Source organism: Topomyia yanbarensis, chromosome 2 (genome assembly GCF_030247195.1).
Source record: "Topomyia yanbarensis strain Yona2022 chromosome 2, ASM3024719v1, whole genome shotgun sequence".
NCBI lineage: Eukaryota > Metazoa > Arthropoda > Insecta > Diptera > Culicidae > Topomyia > Topomyia yanbarensis.
In genome coordinates, this window is record NC_080671.1 from 198,514,123 (window position 1) to 198,529,173 (window position 15,051).

Consider the following 15,051-nt stretch of genomic DNA (forward strand, 5'->3'; position numbering starts at 1 on the left):
TTATTATAGTGACGAGAAGAATAAAAGGAATCTCTCGAGCAGTATAGGAGTGATGAAATGACTTTGCCGACTGTTGCGGTGTTATTGGTTTTTTGGGTGGCTGGACTTTGGTTTTCGAAAGTGTCCTTTTGATTTAAAAATGATTGATTTTTTTTGATTCATGAAGATTGATGAACAATTATTCTATATCGTAAATATTCTGGTTTTCCTTCCGTCAATTTACATGCACTCTAAGACAATGAATTGCTCATTCAATGACGATCTGAATTTCAAGTGAAACTTTTTCCGGTTTTTGATAGGTTTTAATCAAATTTAGAGCGAACTATTTCGATAATGGAATTTACATTTCATCAGCATAATGATTCCTGCTCAACTAGAAACATATTTCTTTTGGTAATTAATTGAATTTGTGCTGAATTTTTTGGTATACCAGTCAGGTTCTGTTTCAGCGAAAATTCAGTCGAAAAGGAATTGAAGTCATTGAAATCGAGACTCTAGATGGGTGGAACCAACCAGAATTTAAATTTGAATTTGACAGAAAACTTTGTTTATGCGGTATACTGTTATGTTATAGCCGAAATTGATTGACTTGGTTCCTCATTCGAGACCTTATAATTTAATCGTATGCTGTATTGAAATTTACAAAATAGATTCCGTAGGTTGTATTCAACGTTTTGTCATAGGATAAACATTTAGCCTGTCGTTGTTGGTTCTTTTCGATAACTTCGCTTCGGTATTCGCGGACAAAAGATTCTGTCAACGAGTGCAGTCTGCTAAACAGAACATGGAATAGTATCTTGCAGGCAGGGATGCCAAAGGTACTGGTAAACTACATTTTTTTCGGTATATTTACATTTGCACAAGCCGTACAGCCCGCTCTAGCGACGCATCACTACAGCTCTTGCCAGAACGGTAGCCAAACCGAGTACATGTTACCGTAGAGCAGTAGAATACATTTTTGTTTTGCTGCTGTACTACGACTGCTCGGTGAGAGTGTGGCGTAGTAAAGTTTGTTCTCTCGCTTTGTACACTTTTCTCTGCGTAATTAAAGGGAGAGGCCCGCACACGAAAGCGATGGTGCCGGTCGTGGCGTAAACGAACCGCATTTATTGCCGTCGGTTGTGATTGAAAATATTGAGTAGATTAAAAATATAAAAAAGTGTGAATAAGGAAAGAGAAGCTGTACCGCTTGCGTCTGGTGGCTGTACTGGGGGCAGTATTTCTTTGTCATGTTATTGCTTTGCTTACAGACAGCCGTACAGCGCTGGACGTCCTGCAATGCGAACGACAGAAGCGTCAAAAGAGAAATGAGAATGTAGGCAGAAAAATTACAGCCGCAGAAAATGTAGGCATTTTGCATCCTTGCTTGCAGGTGGTATTGCAGATCGTTATGCTCTGATATTTGAATGGCTGGCGTCCAAAAGGTGCTAGCCCACATTTTACATTTTTTACGGAAAACTTCCGTATTTCCAAATTAACATTGTTTTTATTGTTAAATTACGCGATTTTATTAGTAGTTCATTGATCCATGTTGTCTAGAAAAAATAATATCATTACATGAACTACCTTTCAATTCACGAGCATTTTCATAGTTCGAGGGTTACCTAGCGTCCAAAAGGGGGTAACCCACAATTCACCCGTCATTTTCTTATCTTTCGTTTTAGAGTTAAAGTGTCTTTAGCAATGTTATTGCATGGCATTTGCCGCCTTATTTGATCGTTTCATATTAGTTCTGAATTCAGTCGCTAGGGCGGTGGTGTTATCAACTTTTTAATGGAACGAGATAGAAATGAAACTTCTACCATGTACTCTTGGAGTGTTTTTGACACTTAAACTATTAAATTCAATATTAATTTATTATTAAATGGAGTTGATATGTGCTATTTAACGAAAAATGTGATTTCAAGACCAATGTTTCTGAATTTTACCGATAATGAATCTACTTTCATTTTGTTTTTTTAGGATCTCCCACGTTCAACAAGGTACATTTGATAAAAAAATGAAGAATAATAGAGATGCATGTAAAAATGATAAAATTTGATATTGATGACAAAATGCTTTAGAACCCCAACTTTTCATCTTCTGACCAAGGCCACAAAGGTTCCATTTGAATCCTGAGAGTTTTTCACATTAGTAAAACTGCAAAAAATGTATGATTTGCACATATAGCAGAAATGTTATTAAAATTGATAATGTAATCTTCCTTTAAGTTAATGTAATCTTCCTTCATATTTTCCCACAATGATAAAAATTTCTGTTGAAGTGGGTGGAGGTCTAAAATTGCAATGATGTGATATTTGGCATCTGAGTTCACTTTGAAATTTGTCACAATATTGGAGGGAGGCTTTGAGAATTACAAAATGAGTGTTTTTGGCAATGTAGGGTAATTTGGGGAGAGATGCCGCACATTTCTAAAAATCGATCCTGCATCAAAGTAAACTATTTAACATTTGATGAAATCATTTTCATCAATTGTGACAAGTTTCTTAAACACTGTGAAATGGTTTTTGTCATGCAAAAAAATGATCAAATTTCCATGAACATTTTTAAAAAAGGTCATTGCGGGAGAGATGCCGCATGTGCGGGTGAGATGCCGCACCGTGGTCACAAACCGAAAAATGGTGAACAAAAGTATTTGTTAGCTCTCTTTGATGTTTTTGTGATTATGTGTTTTCAGCTGAGTTTCATGAAGTTTGATTACACATATAAATCGGCTAGCACCTTAATTTTTCTTAACGGGGTACTATCATTTCTAGAAACTTTTTTTTATTCAGAATCTTAAAAATATTTTTCGTTTGCAACCTTGCATAACGGTTAAGTTGGAGTAACGTAATTAATGGTACTTTTTATTCATATGTTTGTACGAGCTATATATATATATATATATATATATATATATATATATATATATATATATATATATATATATATATATATATATATATATATATATATATATATATATATATATATATATATATATATATATATATATATATATATATATATATATATATATATATATATATATATATATATATATATATATATATCAATGTGTTGGTATGGGTTCCTTAAAAGCAGTTTTTGGTTGTTTCCCCCCTCTAAAAGCAGTTCTTGGTTGTTCTTGAAAGATTCATTTTGAAAAAACATCGCCTCGTTGAAATTTTCGTTTTTATCCCAGTATTAACATCACTACAAATCAATGCGTTCACGAAAATTAGTGCCTGAAACTTTATAGTATAAACCGAAGTAAATAATACTTAGATACATATCGCCCGTTTAAATATATAGATCCGTTATACTACGTTCACACTACGAGTTAAAACGTGTTTTAACGCTATCTTGATGACGTTTTTCTTGTTGCCAATTATTGAAACATGTTTTAACTCTGTAGTGTGAACATACTATTAGTTTGTGGATATACCTTATTAGGAACCTATACCTGACGCAAATGATCATTTAATGACATTCTGAGGTGAAAAAAATACATTATAGCTATAGCTATAGCATTATAGCCATCGAATGCTGATTCTCACCTGCAATTTTGATGCAGCATCTCTCCCAATTGTATGGGAGAGATGCCGCACGACGACATTTTCCTCTGAAACTAAACCGTGCTCATGATCAGAATGTCTTCTAAAAGGTCCTAGCTATTCAACCGATACATGATTTACCAAAAAAATCAAATTCTTTGAAAGACCATCTCACAATATCATATTACCGTATAAAAGTGACCATATATACGAGATATGGAAAGTGCGGCATTTCACCTGACGCGGCATCTCTCTTTACCCTACTACCAGTACATATTGTGTGAAAAATAAAGTACCGTGACTTCAATTCTTGTAGTCGTTAAATTTGCTTCACTTGGATTCCGGGCACTTTATTGATTGTGTTTGGAAAATACACGTGTTTCAGTGGTGAAAGTTTTGTCTGGATGCAAATCAAGAAAAGATAATTGATCCAAACAAATCGCTGGTAAGACATTCCACAGGAGACCACTAGAAAGTAGAAGTGTCCGGGCTCTAAGTGAAGCAGACTTCAATCATTTGTGTCGTGATCTGGCTTACCAGGAAAAATATAATCACAATATATTTTGACAGATTTGGGGTCATGTCGAAGATTCATGTTTCTTTTTCCCATACTTGGTCAAGTTGCGGTCCTTTAAATTCAAAGTCTTTTGGTCGGGTTTCCCAAAACTAAAAGTCGAAGAAGAATTTCAAATTTTGAAAATTTCGCGGTTAGTGGTCGATATGCGGGTAGCTTGCGGTTTGCCAATTTCGTATTCTCAAATTTTAGATATTTCTAATTTCAAGTTTCCGGCATTAGGTTTTAAGAAATTCTCTCGGTGGTGAGATCGAAAAACACCCGATCGTCTCTATGTTGGCTCAATGGAATAAAGCTGCTATTGTCAATTTGGTAATATGCTTCTTACTGAAAAAGGATCGAGCATTACAGTAATATTTTGGTTTTGGTTTTAAGTAGACAATGAAACTACATGATCACTAAAGAAAAGCTCACTCTTTGAGTTTCATAGAGTTAAAATTCAAAAATGATTCAAAATGCCAAATTCAAAACAAACGTTTCCTAAAAATGTCATGCGTTCTTAGGTACTTACCATCCGATCCCGGTGAACGTTGCAGGTAAACAGACGATGACGAGAAGGCGTCCCGATCACTCCGATCCTTCTCCTTCCTGGATTCCTTTTCCTTGGTACCAGAATTTCCTGTAAAAACGAAAGCATATTCGATGGTTTAGTCGGTGATATGAATGCTCCTCCTAAGGGTGACCTTCTTTAGAATGCATTATCAGAGTGTGCGCAAGTAGGTGCTGATAGAATATGTTGATACCTACTAACAAGGGAAAGCAAAGAAGCAGACAAAAAAGTTATAAAAAAATACTCGCACTCGCAGTGATATATAGCGGAAGTAAAAGCGGGGTGGGCTGGAGCGGATGTTACAGGAATGGAAATAAAGGATTGCATTGTTAGCTCGGAATTGTCGCTCATAAGAATAACATTATAGGGTAATGAGCCTATTTTTGCCTTGTTTCTATTAGCGCCCTACCCATTTGAAGCCGTTGGAGGAGTCGGCCGCCTTTGTTCAACGCATTAGCTCATAATATTATGATAGTGCGACAATTGATGCGTTCGATTCGAAAGCATTCTCAGGCTATTTTGTTATTAAATTCTTGGGAACGAAACAAAAGTGCTAATGCCGCTTTCCATTGTACGCGAAATTCATGAAATATTGCAGCACCCGGGCCAAAATATGCTCTTTATCCTACATTGAAAACGGACTCCTGCCTCAGTAAATGTTTTTTTTCTTATCTATTCCGACTGTGCGAGAAAATAAGTAAGTTTGTTCCTTCAATATTCATTGCTGGACGTGTTATCAGTCGGTCCAACTGTTGGTCTGCTCCAATGCAATACATGCACTCACGCTTCGAACTTAGCTCTTGCGATAAGCGTACTTTGACGGGTTAAGCAGAAATCGTTCGAGATATCTTTTATCAGTGGGTTGCAATTTCTGTCGATAAAAGTCTCCAAAAAAAGTAATCACTAGGTGAGAATGCTAATAAAAAGGTATCTGTATTCACCAGTAGAAAGCGAAAACAATTCTCCGAAAGCAGGATTTGTTTGCAGTCTCGTTAATCTTGAAGTACAAGGTCAACTGTGCAGTCCAATCGTTTGAGATTAGATCAGTTTAGTGAACCTAAAAACAGCTGAGTAGCTAGGCTTAGCGTGCTCGAACTTTGTCAGTTTATTTGTTAAATATTTGAATAAATTTTTGAGTGACATGCCAATTGCTTATCTTATTTCAACGATTCTAAAGATTAAGGAGAATTTCACCGGGGAGCATCTGGTGTAAAGTACTCAAACTGAAAGTAATTTTGTTTTACGATTTAGAAAGGCAAGGCAAAAATGGATCCCTTTAAATAACGTTATGATATGTTTATTTATACATTTATTTTGTTCGAATTTTTTTTCAGTCACTCAGAGTCACACATGCGAGCGTTCAAAAAGTAGACGTCAAACCATTTCGCGCCTCGCAGACGCGAAACATCGTCCTACTTTGTCAAGTGCAGGACCTCTCGTAGTTAACTGAAAGGAGAAATGGATATAATTATTTAAGAAAGAAGGACATTCATATGATTTAACCCATTCATGCCCATGTTGTTTGTGGACAACAATGTTTTTAAACAGCTATAACTTTTGATTGAGGCAAGATTTGCTCACAAAAACGAGTAAGGCTAATGAATGTGACTATTTCCTTTCATTTGAGTTATAGCAGTTACATGGATCAGTTCTAGAAGCGAAGTTATTGCAATTAGTCCGATTGGATTCCGATGGAACAGTGCTGCCAGGGACAGTTTGCGTTGACATCGAAAAATGAATTTGTCATATATCTTCGTTGTGGTGCAATATTATCGAAAACTGATAAAACTTATCAATTGAGACTGTCTTTGGCTACGTTTTCCATGCAATTGAACTATTGTAAATATTCTTGGAGAATTGTATTGAGCATTGGAAGGTAAAAATTGAGCAGCTTCTAGCACTGCAAGGGAAGCACCTATCTTTATGACTTTTCGTGTTTCTTGATCTCACCGTTTTCAAGGAAAAATAGTTTTGAAACCCTACATGCATTAGAAAAAAGCTGGGCATGAAAGGGTTAAAGCTAATTTCAATAAATTTTGATGAGAAAAAACAATTTCATAGATGTTAAAAGACAAATTCCGCTTTTTAAACGCCTATAAAAGTGGTTTTGATTATCCAAATTTATTGAAATTAGCTATAAGTCATAGGAAATTTTATCTGTTTAATTTAATTTAATAAATGATATCCATTTCTCATTTCAGTTAACTACGACAGGTCCTGCACTTGAAAAAATAGGACGATGTTTCGCGCGCAAAGGCCGACGAGATCCGCCATTTTGAAGCCACAATTTTGAATTTTCGAAAGAAAAGATTTTTAATTATCGATAAATAACGAATGAAAGATCAAAAGCAAAAGTTCGTCTGTCCACAAAAAATTCTCAAATATTGCTTGATTTTCCGCCGAATCCAGGAAAAGGTCTCCTTAAGTCTCTTTTTTCTACTTTCCCATCAGGAAAAGGATGAGACCCCGGCAAGGCACAAATCTCCAAAGGAGTTTTCAAATGCGCTTGATGGCAGAATCAGATAATAGTCATTGCAAACATTGGAGGTGGGAGGGGTTGATTTTTAAATTGTTTTTCTTACCACTCAACTATGTCAACTTGTTGTGCAACATAACCACTGTAGAGTTGCAAAATAGTACATATCATCCTTTCTGTTTCGATATACGACATTGCGTCGTACCGACATTGATACAAACATCACATTGGAATCTGATTGAGCTTTTCCGATTAGTGTGATTTTGTACTCTTGACATGAGCAAGTAAGGTATAGTTGATAACAAAGTGGCTGAATAGGAAATTAATAATCAACTACAAATAATATATGCGTCATTAATTGATGAATTCATAAGTTGCCCAACCCCAAGATAAACACAATGGCGTTCGATGGTAACACGTGCCATCTCCAGTGCAAATTGCAAGCCTCTTGGGTGTAGGGAAAGAATCGCGCAGCGATAACTAGCGCACACTTCCGCAATGCTAATCATGATAACGACAAAACAAATGGGCGAGAGTGAACAAGTGCGCACAGTGGGGGATTCATGAGATGAATATTGATTTCCATCCACGGGTTGACGAGAGTTTATGGTTGATGTAAAACGAGCTTTTCGCCTTCACACTTTTTCCCAAGACTACCTCCCCCAACCTCCTTTTTAAGGACACTGGTAAGGCGGAGGAGCGCAGTCCGCGGGATGCTCGGTTCATGAACCAACTCTAGCGCAGTTCGCGAGGAACAAACGTCATTGTCCTTTGGAACACTGACTCTTCTGGTAGTTGTAGATAAATAGTGGAAGTATCGGTAGTGGTAGTAGATGTTGTAGGCGTTTGCCGGTTTGGAAGTATGTGTCCGTGGAATGTACGACGCACGTGTTTGAGCGTGTGTATGACGATTACTATACAGATGTGTGAGTTGATGTTATGCAGAGCAAAAAGTCCAATGACTAATACCTTGTGCATAATTCTTGTTTATTTTTTATTTGCAATCTCGTATGACATCATTCCATTTGATCGACAAGTTTTCGAATAATGTAGTCTGCTTATGCCGAAGTCGTTCGCTGGTAATTAAGAAAATTGGGTGACATCCTACCGCGTGAGCCTGGCAATAGGTAGATTGTGTTATCACACGTCGTTGCAGAGAAAGATTTGAGTCATAATGGGACTGGTGATACTGAATTGTTCTATAAAGATCCGACATCATATCTCAGACAAATAAAATTTTTCAGCTGCACTATTTTCTGCAGATTAGTGTGCATTGCAAAAAATAATGCAGAGATTAGTATGCTCTGTTAAAATATTAACTTAATTTATTTTTAATTTACGGTAGTCATTGTAAATACATTCCTTTCCGAATTAGTTGAGTTGATTTTTGCACAGAGCACAAACAACACTACTATTGGTTTTAAAAATATACAATTGATTTGCCAGAAAGTTGAAACATATCGGGTAGAAACCGAGTAGGGAAGAGTGGGGATAGATGAACCACGTGGATAGTTGAACCACTAAGTGTACTACGTCATATCCTGATGATTTTTACGCCCATATTATTTTTCTTGTTAGATCTATCGGTAACCGAACTTCATACGAATTTACGATAGCGTCAAACGATTGTTGACGTTTTCAAAAACAATCAAAGATTTTTGTCGCTAAAATGTTTTTCATTTTGTATGTCATACCACAGCATACAAATTAATTGATATTTCGTACTTTTGAAACCAAGGACAAAAGGATAGAAGATTATTTTTCCAGGTGTTTTTATATTTGCCGGATGAATAGTTCATCTTTTCTTCCTGGGGTGGTTCCGCGTGGATTCATGAACCATTTGACATACATTTGTAAAATACTAATTATTATATTTATGACGTAAATTTTCATTAGGGATGATCCATAAATGACGTAGCATTTTTTGAGTGATTTTTAACACCCCCCTCCCCCATCGTAGCATTTCGTCACAAACCTCTAAATACCCCCCCTGGTAATTACGTAGCTTGACGGTAACTCTGCCCCCCCTTTTCCCCGTAATTTTTTTTAAAAATTCTATTCTATTCCCCTTTAAAAAAGCTACGTAGCATGACATGACCCCCTACCCCCCTGTCGTCACACATCATCACAAAATACAAAACTCCCCCCTCCCCCATATCATGCTACGTCATTTATGGATGATCCCTTACCAGAAGTATTAAATATGGTAAAGCATTGCTTGTTCTTTCAAATTCATGCACAGAGAATACTGCATCTCAAAAGGCCTAACAATTATAGCAAGTAACAAAAAAGTGGCTCATGTATGCTAAGCAAATGAGAAAGCTTCAAAAAGCGGACATCTTAGAAAACGAAGAAAGTAACTTTTTGAACACCGTTGGCAATATCTTCACGAAAATCAATCATTCGTATTCTAATAATAGTTCGAATACATTGGTTGATTTTCTAGGATAATGTGTGAAGGGTAGTGAAAAAAACTGCTTTTTCATTTTCAAAGATGGCCGGTTTTCAGGCTTTCTCAATTGAAACTTAAGGCAATATAAAATAGATTCGAATAAAACATCCAAAATTGCAATAATTTTCAAAACTGATATGTATATTTTTTAAATTTGATAAGTCTTCTGATTGATAGCAATGGCATTAACACTTGATGAACTATACTTCGAGAATCATCTTATTTAGAAAGCGTTTTTGATCCTAACGAGCTTTTTCGTAATATATTTTCTTCTATGCCCTCATCAAGCTATTATAATACGAATGTGCACAGAAATCGGCACCATTCAATTGTAAAAAATACACATGCATACGACGTAATTCTGAGAAAGGTTTATTGTTATATTAGGTATTTTGAGGTGAACTTTTAATTTATTCTGAAAACGGAGTTACATCGTAGTAATTGAACCTATTGCAGTTTTTTCACATTATGACAAAATAGCTCAATCGGAGCGGTTGTTTCAAAATAAAATGTCTTTGGGGTAACAAGAACAGGTTGAGTGAGGGATCTTAACACTTCAAGTATCAAGCATCAAAATTAGTAGGAGCGATAGTTTCAATTTACTATATCTTCACTTCCCTGTTCTCGAAGACATCCTAAACGTTTTAACACCCACGGACAACCCCAAGTTTGTAGATGTAGATGCCACAAGATTAAAAATCCGTCAATAGTACGACATGGAAATTCAGCTTTCTCGTGACAAGTTATTTTACCCACAAAATGTAGAGGGACCCGGGGCTACTAAGAATTCGGAGTAATTCGGAGCTCCTCGATTTCTCAGAAAATCGTAAGACTTTCTCATTGTCGTATATATTCGTGGAATCGTCATTCTAAAACATTAATTTTGATAGCTGAATCATTTTTTGGTTTTTTTTAGAAAGGAGGTACAACGTGTTTCATTTTTTGCCATCCTCAAAACAAAAATCATTACGATGCTAAAACCGTGATTAAAGGAATAAATAAAAGTGATTTTTGTTTGAGAGAACACAGATACTTGCAAGACGCTCACCACGTGCGAAATGAGTGTACTGGACTATTCGGACCCCTCATTCCATCAAACACCGTTCAGCGGCTTGCGGCTACGTAAATGATTGCACACACCACAACAAAAACGATGAGGCGCCAATCGACGGCTGTGACTAACCAGATTGAGTTTTGATAAAAAAATACGAAAGGTAGGAAATAAAATGTGATCCGACTGACACTAAGAATTTATACTAGATTATCGCTCGCACATATAATACCTTGCTTATGGGACCATCTCGTTACCTCTGTATCAGACCACGTCTCATAATTGGGTCATTAAATGAAGAATAGTGCACCTTTTATTTCATCAATCGATAATATATGTGTTCAATCCGTAAAACTTCAGAATGATTTTTAATTGATTTTCTAAAAAAATAATTTACACGTCCTCGTTTGACACGATCGATCTTTCTTGACAGTGAATTTAGCCACATGGGTTAGAACTTTTGACAGTTATCCCAGCAAAAGGATAGGGATCAAGGTAGTTCAATGGAAGGTGTGGTCGTGATAATTCAATTTCGCAATTTTTTTAAAATTTTGCGAACAAAAAAGATCGATTATGTATCTGCATCGGAAAGAAAATTGAAAACAGCATATGGCATAGTGAAACTGATTGAATCTGGAATCAAGAGAGTAAAACGCCGTACAATGAAAGCATCACCATACGATTGGAATATTGTAAGTAGTGGGTCAGCGTACTAAATCGAATGTTGCTAATAAAATATTTTTTTCGCGATAACAGAACTATCAAATGGAACGAATTGTTTTGTTTTTGTATTTGCTAGCGAACATAGGTATATGTAGATTAGACCCGTATGATTTACGCGGCTAGCCCTTTGAAATAACATAGGAAATTAAGCGTGTAAAATATTGCACATTTCATACCGATTGGACTACCAACAAAAGTAAATACTCAGTGTGATAAAGGGGAACGAGTGCATCGAATCGTTCGGAAATCTACCATGCACCTTTTTAATTAATAAAATATGAGTGCACCGAATACTTTCAGTCGATTTGATGTTAACGTGTACGTTTTTCATACTCTTAAGGATTATGCACTATAGTGCCAATCCTTTTTCCAGAACAGAGCTTTTTGAGTTTCTTTTGTGGTCCCAGTAGACCTTGTAAATTTTTGTAGCAATGGTTGCTCCTTGAGTTTCCGCATCGTTTTCATCGGAATTAATTTGCGAAAAAATACGCTATTTTAATCAAATTAAAAAGCCAATGCAATGAAAGTGCAGTCCGGAATATGAACTTTACCCAAACCAAACTTGTTAGGATATTTTCTTTGAAAAGTTGTAATGGTCTTAAGTTAGAATGGATAAATTCATTGCATAAATTTATTGTTTCTGTCGGCACTGCAAATGTACAGCCAAAATTAGCCTCATCCATACTAATTTTCATACAACCTTAAACTCGATTAGGAAAGTCGGGTAGCTAATTGCAGTCATGTTCCATGCAACCACAGTGTACACAAACATGTGTGTGGTAGTTCAATTTAACATGATATATCTAATATTTGTGAACATGCATATGGAGATTAGGCTTACGAAAGTAGCCTATATTCAGTACAATCGCCTGCACAAATCAGTACTCATGTCATTTAATATGTTATACCAAGTAGAAAGTTTAGCTTTGCACAACCTGAAACACATGGTAGAAAAATGTGCTATTGCTATTGCTATTGCTGAGGGAGTCAATTTTGCATAATTTCAGCGTTACATAATTTATGAATAGTGTCAAAGTGGCAGTGTTGGAATTAGGATCCCTGTATATATAAGAAATAGCAAAATAGAGGTACGGTCACATGACCTAATACCGTGGACCCTCTTTGGGTGGCAATCATTTTTGCGATTTTGGAATTTTGTCCATCCTGCGTCGTAAAATTAATCACAATTGTTTTTGTGCAATATTTGAGCTAAATTGAATCAAATTAACACCTTAAAGCGATTACGCTGATTTCTGGTGGTTAAAACTTTTTTTAATCCTTTTAATTTTGCTTTTGGAAACCTTGATCATGTGTTCAAATTCTATCTAGTTTAGAAATTTTTCGAAACTTTTGAAAAAAGTTATGAACTTTGAACTTAAACATACGACAATATATATGGATCTTTCATATAAAATTTTCAGGCACTTATGTGCGCACGTGTTAGTAAGCTCCAATTTGATGTTATCACCAGAGATGGACAACATTCTAACAATCACTAATACGCTGATACCCCAGCGAGAAATTACATGTCACAATTCAGAGTATCCGCTGCACTTAATTCTTGGAGAAACATCTCGGGTATTCTCAACGACATTCTTGTAGTGAGAATGCGAACTTCAAGCGAATCCTCCGACCTTGTTTGCACTATTAAAAATCCATGGAAAGTTCGCGAAGTTATCCTAAGGTTAGTATTGTGTCTTTGGTTTCAGTTAAAAATATCCATTTAAAAATAGTCTGAAATTGTAAACCTCTAAATTTAGCAATTCTGAATGTAAAATCTAGAAAATTGGCATTTGGCAAGTAAACGTAATGTGCCGTTTCATATAAATGGACTGAAAAAAATCAATACTTTTTGTGCAAAAAAAAAACAATATTTTGCAAGCAAAAAAATAAGTTTTTTGAAGGTAATTTGCACTGCTTCGATCAAACCCTTAAAAAATTAATATATAAGATCTTCCGAGTTCGAATAACAATCTAGGAAATTTCAATCTACCCATCTCTATTAAATAAACAATTTTTGTTGTGCGCTTGGCCTACCGTGGTGAACATAACCAACACCCCATTCTCATACAGTGCGTTGGTATAACATATATTGCTGTACATACTTGGTGGGTTGAAAAGTGTTCCGGGAAATATGTGTGAGTGATGAGTTTTCCTCCTGGGGATGTTTGTCTACTGTTTACACAACATGCGGTGTTGTGTCAGGCGGAATTCCTTCTCTACCGAAACAAAAGGACATTTTCCCTTTCATAGTTTCTTTCAACTTGTGGATGAATGCGCGCGCACCAAATGTTCCGGAACTCACTGAATCGAATAATGGTGCAAAAATATAGATAGTCACTGGTTATTCCGACCACAGAATGTGTTGCTTCACCGGCATATGTTCATTTGACTGTGGTGTGAGGTTTTTAGCTCAATTGGCAGTTCCCTCTCAGAATATAATAAATTAACTTAACCTAGTTACTTGTTTTAGAATGGGTGGAAACTTGTACTGTTGATGAATTATGTACTGGTCAGCGAAGTCATTTTAAAGTAGTTTTCTTTCATAAATTTCAGTAATGTCAAGATCTTATAAATCTGATTTCCGTAAAAACTATATGTTCGAAAATTCTTGGTAAAGTGATCTTTTTTTTATTTACGTGACTTTAAATATATTTTCATTCGTTACGTATAAAATGATCTTTTGATCCCGTCCCGAATAAAATCGACGAAAATCAATCTCTCTGATGAACTCTCTAATTTCAGCTACTCTGTTTATGCTTCATTCAACCTATTAATTAATTATGGTCAAGATGAAAATGTGCCATAATTTTTATTCGAACGAATTGAAAGATATGAAAACTAAAACACGTGGTGCCTTACTTCGTTCTGATTGATTAGCTATGTATCTATTTACCTTTTGTGGGCCATATTTATTTACACCACGTGCTTGAAAATTTCGTTTCGATTTGCAAGCAAGAAACCAGCAGACTTAAAAATATCAAATGGCATCACCTTCCGTTTTTGTCATCTTGAGTTAAGGTAGCGTCTATATCTATACCTGTTGAACGTAGATATGGGCACTGAATCGTGAATTGATCAATAGAATCGCCTTTAGAAAAAGCGTGGATGAACCACAATTATTTTTTAAAAAGTTGCGATTTGCGAGCAATCCAAGTGGGTTTTGACTCTTAGGTTTTCACTCCTGGATTTGGCTCCTCCTGTCCACTCCGGTGTGTGATTATTGTTCTGTCGCCGCTTATAGACCAAATTTAATTTCAAACTCGCTAATGTCTTGTTGAAAATAGACGTTTTTCAGACCTTTTTTGCATTTGTGGACAAAGTGCGCCAAAATCCAACGGTAGCGTGCGTTGTCGATGGTCTCTACCTCTTTGAAAAAATCAGGACCGAATGATTGTTTTGGAGCAAAATCCGACCCAAACAGTTACTTTCTGTCCCCCAAATTCGACAATTTTGTTTGCTTACTCCGCCGGAAAGGCTGAAGTGAGCCTGCCATATTTTTTACGATAAGCACGCACAGTTTTCACTATTGAACGATCGTTTTCCATGTAATGCGCTACGATTTCAGCGCGTTCTTTTGGTGTAAATCGACTTATAGCTAAAATGGCACTAAATGATGTTTCAGAATTGTGTTTATCTGTCAAAATCGGCTGGAAAATGGCGGAGTTGTTCAATATTGAAATAGGATA

The 15,051-nt window shown here is 36.0% G+C and overlaps 1 protein-coding gene across 8 annotated transcripts in view; it reads right to left on the minus strand.

Annotated features, from left to right (window-relative positions):
• LOC131682614 (probable serine/threonine-protein kinase nek3) overlaps nucleotides 1–15,051 on the minus strand; it is a 293,923-nt gene that overhangs the window by 31,504 nt on the left and 247,368 nt on the right. For all 8 annotated transcript variants that reach the window (XM_058964235.1, XM_058964238.1, XM_058964243.1 and 5 more), the window contains one exon: nucleotides 4,622–4,729. In XM_058964235.1, coding sequence (XP_058820218.1) covers nucleotides 4,622–4,729 — 108 coding nt within the window. The remainder of the gene's footprint in view (nucleotides 1–4,621; nucleotides 4,730–15,051) is intronic.